The sequence below is a fragment of the Amblyomma mixtum genome, chromosome 2 (genome assembly GCF_055824585.1).
Source record: "Amblyomma mixtum isolate Tamu chromosome 2, ASM5582458v1, whole genome shotgun sequence".
Classification (NCBI taxonomy): Eukaryota; Metazoa; Arthropoda; class Arachnida; order Ixodida; family Ixodidae; genus Amblyomma; species Amblyomma mixtum.
The window spans coordinates 262,777,595-262,788,667 of NC_143013.1; the positions used below are offsets into that span (position 1 = coordinate 262,777,595).

Genomic DNA, 11,073 nt, shown 5'->3' on the forward strand with positions numbered 1-11,073 from the left:
CTGATTCGACTCTGTTTTGGTCTTGAAAACGCCGCAGACGACTGAGTCTGTCACTGACGGCGCTGCTCAATCTTTTCAACAGGGCCAGGCAACAGCGGGGTCACTCTTCAACTTCCCGAAAAATCCTGCCAGGAATTCCCGCTGCTCCACCAGCAAGAAAAAGAAAGCTTTTAATAACAGAAGACAGAGATAGGCGAACCATCCCCCAGCGCCCAGATTATACATGCAGACCGGAAGGGTGCCAGGAGACATGCTCTTCTTCTTCCACGAGGCGCCCGCGTCTCTAGCGCGTGGCACGTGGCCAAGGAGGGGAGAGGATCTCGGCGCGTGGCTCTACATGCGCGCGCTACGTGGCGGTGGCGAAAAAAGAGGACCTCAAGGCTGTCGTTCCTCTTTAGCGGGTGCGACTGCCTGGGAGCCTGCGTCTGTGTGTATGCACGGATGCGCACGCGGATGACGCTGGTTGCGCGGAAGGAGAAGGACTGAAAACAAGCGGCCGGCAGCGGCGACGACGCGTGAAGAACTGCGCGTCCAAAACACGGCCGGGGTTGTACAATCCGCGCTGCCACTCCTCCAGGAAGACCCGTTAGCGAGCGTTTTGACGCGACTAAGGTCGTCGTCGTCATGCTGCCTCGCGGTGGATGCGTGGGATGTATGTATGCTTGCTGTGCGGTGGGCGTCATCCCGTCGGTGGTGTTCCTGGTTAGAAAGGGTCCTCTGGATGCTGGCGGAGCGCTACGCGCCCGTCATCTGGCGGCTATTATTGGCCCCTGACGGGGTGAGGAAAGAGGTAAACAACTTTGTCGAGGGGCCTTCGACCGGCTGGCCGCCGCGTATCCGGCCGCCCCTGAATAACCCGTCGCGACTCCCGTCTCTCTGTGTGTTTCCTTTTTTAGAAGAACGCGTGCTTGTCGTCGGTGTCACGCAGATGTCAGCGCACCCTCCAAGACCTCACTATACTTGCTCACCTTGCACTTTATTTCTTTCCAGTCTTCCTTCCCTCTCTGTTTCCTTTTGCGACACACACTTATATGGTATCAAGGTTGGTTCGATGGCGACGACGGGCAGGTCATCCATGTCTGCCGCTTACGGGTGGTCATTGCCTCCCGCAGGCGGTTGAGAATACAACCCAGGTAGACAGGCCTTGCAGAGAATATTTTCTGTTATAAGGAGAGCTTGTTTTAACGCCATGTATATATGTATAGTAACACTATTCTGTCACTTCCGTAAAATATATGCGCCTACTTCTAGCAATGATGACCTTGATTCAGGTACACTATATGACACAAGATGATGATGAAAATGTTTATTGTAGTACAGGTAGAGGGTGGGGAAGAGGAGGGTGATATCCTTAGTATGGGACTTGGCGTAAGCTGCTGACCTTGCTCTTTCGATAAGCTGACGTTGATGTCGTCCTTCGTCCGAGCTACAGACAGTGACGCCTCCCCCTTCCCTCCCCTCCCGCATTGGCTGAGTTATGGCAGTGACTTGGTTTTTTTGGAACTCCCACACAATGTGGTGCAGGTCTGCCTACTCCTTACAAAATTCGCATTTTGATTCGATGGAATCCGGGTTTATGGCATGTATAACATAAGGACTGTAGAATGTCTCCTCAGTCTGTAGTCTACGGAGGTAAATCTCCTCATGTTGGCTCAGGCAGATGGGTTGTCAGGTTGTTTTTGGCAGGTGGGACATATGTCTGCCGTTCTAATGTGAGGTGTTGTAGTATATCGTATGTTGTGAGTAGATCGAACTGGTCCGATTAAGAGGTACACCTGTTGAGTACCGCCGACTGAGACCGGCGGAGACTCCGGAGCTGTACGGCTAAAAAAACGACAACAAATGCTTCCATTCACGGTCTTATCGTTACGAAGTATACTGCTTCGGCGCATACGTACAGAAGAGAGGCCTGCATGTAAAGATCATAATTATTAAAGTCTCTGTCAGAGGCTGGTCAGTTCGTAGCCATGCTCTGCACCGGTTGCCTAGCATCTCTTCCTTCATTAGCCACTAAGAAATTGCCTGCTTGCAAGCCCTAGCCATCGTATTGTTTCTTCTTTTCTATTACCTGTCCGCATCCGCCTTCCTGACTTGCCACTGCTTGCCTGCTCTGGGTGACAGGATGTATCTATACTTTTTTTTTGCAAAAGTTATCGTTTAACATTTGATTGCCCGTATACATTAACGCAGTTTTCACTATTATTATGCACCTTCACCGTTACGTGAGCAGTATAGACATTCAAAAGTGCTATCTCCGTTATGGAGAGAACTCTTCTGGACTATCAGGCGTATAGACACGAGCCTCTGCAATTCCTCTGCAGGGATAGCACCACACCGGAACGACAAATTCTCTCTTCACTGCAAAGCTTTTGGCAAAGTTTTGGAATGGAGTCACTGAGTCTGATTTAAGCGAATTAGTGTACGTCGATAGTGTTACTCTCCATAAGGGCAAAGGACGAGGTCATGGCAAAGAAAAGGCTTGTGTACTGCTTATTTGTCCGTTTACTAAGTCCTCGGATTTAATTCGTACATTCTAATTTTTTTTCTTTTGCTCCACTTGTGCGTAATATTTAATCATTTTGCTATGTATGTCTGCACTTTAATGCATCTCGCTAAAGTGTGATTCGCGGCTACTTTGTATGAGTGATCACTTGGTATGCTTCCAACTTTTTTTTCCCTCTTTCTTTCTGACTTTAGCCGTGCAATTGTGTATTTCGCTGGTTGAATCGAGGTCTGAGTTTGTGTCCGTTTTCTCATTTTTGTTATTTTTAGTTATGACTTTCCTCTGTATACTTTCATCTACTTCGTGCACTGTAGCAGTGAATGCGTTTGTCACGCTTCTCTTGCAGCTTTCACTCGCACTGCTGCATCCTGATTATTCAACCTTTTGTCCTCAGTTTTACACGCACGTGTCTACCATGGAGTACATTTACCAACTGACCTACTCTATGCCCATGTTAAACAACTTCAGTTCACTCCACGTTTACAGCAGCACAGCGTGATCGGATGGGCGTATACTGCCTAGGATGCTTAACGGTGTCTGCGAGAAAGATTTATGCTCTCTCGAAAAACGCCGAAGGCCTCACAAGCGGGGCTGCGAAGTGCGCATCCGGAAGCGGCTGCATACAAGGCCGAAACTGCACGAGGTCGACTGTGCATGTTTCGAAACGCGTGTAGGCTAGCTCCATGGACGAGACACACTTTCTCTACGGTACCACACTCGACAGCTGACATGGTTCAACGTTCTTTTTTTGAAATGCGGTGACTTTTCGAGAACAGCCTCGTGTAATAGAAAGAGGGGTGACGTCCGGAAGTGCCACCAGAGGCTGTTGGCCATGGAAGAAGCAGAACTTCAGTGGGGATGGCCGAATGCATTGCGAAAAGTGTGGCGAGGGTGACGTGGTTCTTAGTTCTTTTTTTAGCCACGGACTCCACGTCATCCTAGTGAGCCACGATAACGGCATTGCTGTTGCCAACAGAGACAGCAGTTACCACAAGGCTACCACAACGGTGTTTTCGCGGCCTTTCGGAGAGGCGAAGGAGGTGCGGATGGAAGAAAACAGCCAAACTAAATGCATGACCGAACATGCTTTTCTTTAAGCGAAGAATAGAGAAGAGACAATTTAGTTGGTTCCGTCACACTACAGGAAGTCCTCCTGTTGTGAGTCGGGCTGTCGCGACGACAGACTCTCTGTCGTCACGACAGAAATGGCTCTGTCGCGACAAAACGTTGGTCGCGACGACAGGTTATGTCGCACTCATAGAGTTAATATAACTATAAATCGCTGATGTCGATCGTCATAGAGTTCGTGGCGTTACTACACACACTGTTTACCGAAATCTGACAGTGTTTCCTGCATGGTGCCTTTATAATTTTGGAAATCAAGGAAAAGGGTATATAAGAATCGCGCCAGCGGGACCAAGATGGCGGCCAGTCCGATTTCGGCATCCCAAATATGACGTCAGAGATTCGCCTACCGTTTCCCTTCTCCCGTGACGTCGTCTATGGTCGTTAGTCGTAGTTTCTGGTCACCGGTAAAAGGTCGTAAAAAAGGTGACCTCGCACAATGCGTGCCGCAGGAGAATTTCGGGGTCGCGTGTGTGAAGTCACATTCATTAACATTCGCTGCCATCACGCCGTTTCCCGTGATCACTGAGCACGGATCGCCGCCCTTGGTACATCAAATCAGATGGAAAGGCCAGTCGTCCGTTCTAGGAGCTATGCGTAAGCTGTGGACTCCCGGCCCAAACACGCACGGCCACAGACACAGTACGTGTGTCCGTGCTACCCGAAGACACATGACTACTCTGTGAATATAAAACAGTTTTCTCGCCCAACCGTCGATTCACTGCTGTTTACTCCTTTAGCGAAGATAGAGAATCACTCGTCCTCAAAATAAGAAAGCGTTTAAATACTGCTTAACCGGACGCCGTTCAGGCTCGCAGTCGCTGCGCCGTGACTTTATTGAAGGCCTCTTTCTGTAAACTCCACGACGTGGGTTCGGCGTCCAAAGCAGTGCCGACGTGTTGCCGTGGACGGAATGCAAGGACGCCCTCGCAATATGAATAACATCCAAACGTGGGCGAAATAGTCTCAGAGGCCGTTCATGTCCGCGGTGTTGCTGCGATGCATAAGACCTGACCGAGTTTTAATTTGTAGTAATTATTTTGCTAGGTTCTCTGCGCGAATCTGCGCAGCCGTAACGGGAGGCTATATATAGTTACGAAGTGAAAACCGCTCGCCTTTGTATATTATGGACAGGGACGATCGGCTCAGCAAGGAATCATTTATTTGTGATTCGCTAATAATTACACAACACTGTATATACCTTCTTGCTGTGGTTGCGCATGGCCCGCATTGAATGGAGGCCTCAGCCCGTACAAACGCGTGGGCACAGGGCACTCACTCGAGCTTCCTCCAAACACACCTCTTTCTCGCGTAGGACCAACTAACGTGCCTTTCCCACGGACCGGTCACTGCTGCTTTCTCTCCAGCCGGTCTCTCGAACCAACGAAAGAGTGAAACCGCGAATAGGTCACCTTCCTTGCACGGGCCACTCCCTTTCGTGAGTAAACCCACGCATGCGCCCGCGAAATGAGTGCGATGGGCGGTGGCCATACGCACACACACTCACAGTCGAGCTGCCCTTGCTGAGCGTGGGATGACGGAGGCCGTGCGGACGCAGCAAGGGCAGCGGAGAGAGGGAAAGGGGGAGAGAGCAGGCCGCCTTCATTTACGCGCGCATTCCGGACAGGCCAGACGGGCCGACAGCCGAGCGAAGCTCTCCATGTGATCGTGTTTATGCGGACTGACTGGCAACGCTCGCTCGCGAACGCTGCTTTTTTTAAAGGCCCCCCACCCCCCCTCGTCTGCAACTCGGCGTGAGGCGTATGCGTCTAAAATAGCGATTACGGCGTAGATGCATAATGCTTGACTCAGGAGTTGTGGTCGATAGGGTTAACCTCTCAACTGAATCACGAACCACCTTTGCAGGATGAGTGTTCGAAACTGGATTTGCCCCCGAAAGGACTCAGCGGGGTTTGCGCACACCCCTGATGACGCTTGTACCCATTTTTACTGGTGGGTTTCGAACCAGCCAGCTCCCACAGTCGAGGCGGACGCCCAAGCCAAAGGAAAATTGTAGATGTAACGTAGACACAGGAACGGGCAGAGTGGGTGAGGGAACAAAAGCGGGTTTACGACATCCTAGTCGAAATCAAGAGGAAGAAATGGGCCTGCGCAGGGCATGTAATGCGAAGGCAAGGTAACCGCTGGTCCTTAAGGGTAACGAAGTGGATTCCAAGAGAAGACAAGCGTTGCAGGGGGCAGCAGAATGTGGGCGGATGAAATTAAGAAGTTTGTGGGGATAAGATGGCCGCAACTGGCAAAGGACAGGGTTAATTGGAGAGACATGGGAGAGGCCTCTGCCCTGCAGTGGGTGTAGTCGGGCTGATGATGATGATGATGATGTTGTTTGGAATCTTTTTAGTATAGGATCCACGCCCGTACTCCACGGTGGGACGGGTATTGGCCCCAAAATGCAATGAACTGCCAAGAGGCGTTACGAATATCTTGAACCACCGTTCGAAGTATTTAAACAGTGCACTTCATGGAGCGTAAGCATAGTAGGAGCAAAGTGTTATGCCAAGTAATTATGTCATGAATTATGTCACACTTGGCATTTAAACAGTGCCGCAACCACAACCAACAGCGTACATTAATGACCACGTGTTCATGCCAAGTGGTTTCCACTGGTTGTCGGGTGCGAAAAACAAGACAGCGAAGCATGGACGCCTCGGCATGTGCTCCAGGTGAACAAAGCGCTAGGCGGCACTGTACAGGCGAGAGTTCAGAATTTGAGGGCACGATGGAAAGTTTCTTTCCCCTCTACTGAAATTTTTTGGAGCGCATATGCCTCTCTTCACTCATCTTCCTTTCACAAGTACCATATACACCCTTCCTAGGCCTTCCAAATACCCTCAGTACACCGATTTAAGGGAGTCATTTGTTCTGCATGCCGCGTGTAAAGAGCGTATCAACCCTTCGTGCATGCGCGCATCAGTCGATGCACAAATTTACTTTTAAGGGAAGGTGGCTTGTGATTGTTTCGCTGAACACTTGAGCAATAAGGATAAAACAATAGCAACAAAAGACTATTCTCCAAGTGCCTTCATTTTTTTTTTAGAATTACCTTCACATAACTGTGATTGATTGTTCATCGTTTGGGGTAGGCTTCGTCCTCTATTATTTTTTGTAGGGGTGTGCGAATATGAAACTTTTCGAATACGAATCGAATACGAATACTTGGTTCCGAATATCGAATCGAATATCGAATAATCAAGGACAGACGCATTTAACCATTACAAAACATTTATTTCAGCACCAAAGAACATCCCAGTTCAACTATCAATGATTAAATGACCACAAAAGGTGTGTGTGGCCGCACAAAAAGTAACAAAGTCTCGAACATTATTCTTAGAAGAGAGGAAATATCAGAGAATATGCCTAGTACACAGCATTGATTAAGGCTAGCTCGCCATAAGCACAAAACCGCGTTGCTGGGATGAACATAAAAGGTTGTCGTAAAGGAAAACGAGCTGCTCGACATGGTCAGGCAGAAGTCGTTCCCTTCTAGCTGAAACGACTTCTCCAGCCACAGAAAATGCCATCTCACTTGGCACTGAACTGGCACGTATTGCGGGGTATTTCGTGCACAGCTCTGACTATACCAGCTTTGCAGTTATACCCACAAAGAAGCTCACCAGCGCAGACAGCTAAGTCATGGCCCAACGTTACGCATTGCTCTGGGCGCCGCCATGTTATTTCTCTGTCGATACGACTTGCGGACCGCAATGAACGCCGGTGCTCGCAGTAGAATAGTCGGCTAGATACTAATATTCGCGTTGGATCGAATATTCGGAACAACGCGAATACTTGGATTTCGAATCAGATACGAATACTAAAAATATAATATTCGAAATGTATTCGAAAATTTCGAATATTCGCACACCCCTAATTTTTTGCTATTCGCCTTTATCATTACTGGCGTGTTGCGTTGTGAACTGTATTGTGTACTGCGTGCTGCAGCTGTGCTGTGTACTGCATATATGCTGTCAGTTCTTGCCGGTCTTTCCCCGCTGCGAAAAGTGGGAGTGTTTTCTGGCGGGCTACAGTTTGCACGATTCGTTCATCTTCAGAAACTGCGCGGACAAGACAAGAAGGGTTGGCATGATAATGCGCATTGAAGTCTGCACTCTGTGTGTGTCCTATTTCTTGTCCTCGTTTTTTTTTTTTTCGCGGTTTTTGAAGGTGAACGAAAATTGGTAGCTGGTGCCCCTGTACCTTATATGTTCACCTGAATAAAAAAAACGTTTTCACTGTACACATTTCTCTGCGCGTCGTAAGTAGCCCTGTATTTCAAAGTTCCTTCAAGACCCGCCGAAAATCACGAAACCAAATCCTCGGAACCAAAATGCGACCCCAGACCCTCCTCGACGCTGTGCCGTAACCCTGTCCCCGGACGTAATAAATGACTGACCGATTTTCCTACCCCAGCAGCGTCGTATAAACACGGTGGCCGTACTTATAGCTCCTGCGCGAGCTGTATAACTAGCCCTCTTTCCCCTGGCTCCCCATATCTGCAAGCTTGTACCGGCGGCCGTCGGCAGAGCCGTGGACGCTGCTTTGGAGACCTCGAGCGCGGACCCGAAATAGACCCCCTCCACCGTTCGCCGCTAGGAAGCTGAAACTCAAACCGGCGCCCGGCTAGGCGCTGCTGCTAAATGTGTCCGCCCGGACCCCCAGCCCACCACCCTACATGCGACCGTGTACTCGAGCGCTGCCCTGCGCTATCCACGACTGCGGCCCCTTGCGGACGACAGCGTCGGCTCTGAGGAGAGCACACCCACGCCTTTGCATGAGACAGAACAGCAGCGCCCAAAAACAAAACACAACAAGCAGCTGCAGCGGGTCACGGCCGCTTACCCTCAGCCCAAGTGGACACCACAACACACGCCATGCAGCGCCAGGCAGTTACGTTCCGCAGAAGCCTGGACAGTCACATTCAACGCTATGATTAACAGTTTAGATGTTGACAAAGGCGTGTGCTTACTACGAGTGGGCTCAGGATTAAATGGAACGCGGTATGGTCGTAACAAAAATATTAAGAGCGGATGAACACTGTTGGATGGATGCCACCTATCGGGTATACGAAGTGGCGCTGCGGAACCACCGGCATGTACGGTCAGGCCGGAGAACAGCGCCTGTGGACCAAATATATTACCTGCAGCTGTAGTATACGACTAGCCTGATTCATGTTTCTCGGTAAAGGATCTACCGAAGTGCATATTCATAGGTCATGTTGTAAAGGAATATCTCGCTGCAAAGTAAGAAAGTACCGCGTATGCGTGTTCGCGTTTCATTCAGACCTGGCTGTATACATATGTGCAGTATGAAGCAGCTTTGCACGACACTGCACAAGTTATTGCAGATGACAGTGGTACTACGCCGACTCGGGGAGTACGAGTGCCTGTAAAAAGTGTTCGTGTGTTAACGGGGCGCGAAAAGCAGTGTAGGAGTGTGCGTGGTATGGTAGTCGAATTAAAGAGCCGGGATCATGTGATGTGTTTTCCAGGATGTACCGAACCTAGAAGCGGCGTCAGGGGGTGGCACGCGAATAAAATTTTGGGCAGGCATTATGTTTCTGCTGCTTTAATTGGTGTGGCCCTAAATTTTTTATGTGGCGGACGCCGCCCCTCACCTCGCCTCCCCTTGGAGCCGACACTGCATTCAGCGCCCGTAAGTGTTCTTTCTTTAGCTCAGGCCGCGTGGTTACCTCATTACCATTTTCCATTCGGTATGCCTACTGTTGTACGGGGTGGATTTTTTTTTCTACAATTCCTACAATTCTTATAAATATGAAGTAGACCTGAAGAGTCAGAAACGAAACTTTGGTCGCCAAAGACTGTAAATCACCGCTAAAACTAGATAAGGGCTACAAATAAATTCAGTACTCCGAAGAAAGCTGCGAGACTACAAATTAGCTGGCGAATAATAAGTATCGGTTAATTACAGCAAAAAGAAGCAATAATTGCACGGCTGTAGATGCCAGCACGTGCGATTAACACAGAATGGCTGACTTAAACCAAAAACTGCTGACTTTGCGCTCAGGCCGAAGTTAATGAAGGAACAATACTAACATTTGACTACGGCGGATTTATCGGGTGAAGCGGAATTTAGCAAGCTTGAATTGCAAGCATAAAAGTAGATATGCAGATTTTTTACCTGTTAATGTCCTCCACCTCTGTAACTCTAATTACACGGAGATATGTCCAGGCTAATGCATTCATTCGTTTACATCATGAAATACGACATCACACCGCCAGGAGTGCGCGAAGAAATTTGTATATGCTATCATGTTTTTGCCTCGTTTAGCAGACAACGGAAATGATCGTTGTTCGTCACTCTCAGTACTTTGCAAGTTGAACTGCCAGTTCTCAGACTGAGTAGCCGACGTATCACAATTAAGTCGATATTAAAGCTGGAGTTTTGCATTAAATTATGCTACACATAGTCTGTGAGTGGGAGACAATTTTGTCTCGTTCCGACATTTGCTTGTTACGTGCGACCAATATAATAAGAAGCGCGCCTTGAGGTTCGAACTTTTCCCACGCGTTCCGTAAAGTATCAAGCTTTATTTAGGTTATACGCGAGAGCACCAACGGCATTTGCTAGCGTGTGTATTAAATACCTCCCAATGTTAGGCCAGGTAAGGCGCCAGAGGAGTTTGATCGCCGAAGCGTGCTCAGTCTTACAGCCGCGACTGTACACGTCAGCAGACCGGGTCGAACCATTAGATCTATTTCCAGCAGATCAAGAAATGAAAAACCCACATTTAGGTATTTCCTCTGGCTGAACAGGCATCATCACATAAAAAAAAAATGTCGCAGGTTGAAGAGCTTCAGCGCAACCTACCTGTAACAACAATGGTCTTTCCTTCCAGGGAATCATCGTTGTGAAAAAACTCAGTCCTCCGGATGATGTGCTTGGCCAAACAGAGCAGTCCCACGAGTAGGGAACACGGAAAGAGCAGGTAGAAAGCATACTCGGAAAGCGTTCCTTCCATCATCTTGAGGCCGTTCGAAGCGCGAGTTTAGTCGCGCAAACTCGCCACGAACAGTATATACTTTCGTTCAAATAAAAAAAAATGAAGCGACGCACACTCTGACCGCGCACCAATAAACGCAGATACCGCGAGCACACGCGACACTCGGCCGCGTCGTCTGCTGCAGAAAAGCAGACGGAGTCGTCTGCTCCGGATGAAGGACGTCGAGAAGGAAGCTGCGGAGCAAGACCTCGACGGCGCCTTTGCCGTTACCGACCGCTAGGCGGCGCCTCCTTCAAGAAGCGGAACCCGGGAGTGATTGGCGGCCCCGCGAACGTAATTCGGGGCCGCCCACTCCCAAAAGCGGGCGTGGGGAGGACCTACTTTCCCTTCTTTCCGTCCTGCCTGTGCGTATATATAGAGACGGAAAGACGTATACGCAAAAAACCTCGGCCAGCGCACACGTAGA

The 11,073-nt window shown here is 49.3% G+C and overlaps 1 protein-coding gene across 2 annotated transcripts in view; it reads right to left on the reverse strand.

The window, feature by feature from the left end:
• LOC149363815 (retinol dehydrogenase 13-like) overlaps positions 1–10,852 on the reverse strand; it is a 29,218-nt gene extending 18,366 nt beyond the window's left edge. For both annotated transcript variants that reach the window (XM_089573755.1, XM_089573754.1), the window contains exon 1: positions 10,475–10,852. In XM_089573755.1, the coding sequence (XP_089429881.1) occupies positions 10,475–10,628 (154 nt within the window). In that variant the 5' untranslated portion in view covers positions 10,629–10,852. The remainder of the gene's footprint in view (positions 1–10,474) is intronic.
• Between the last annotated feature and the right edge of the window lie 221 nt (positions 10,853–11,073).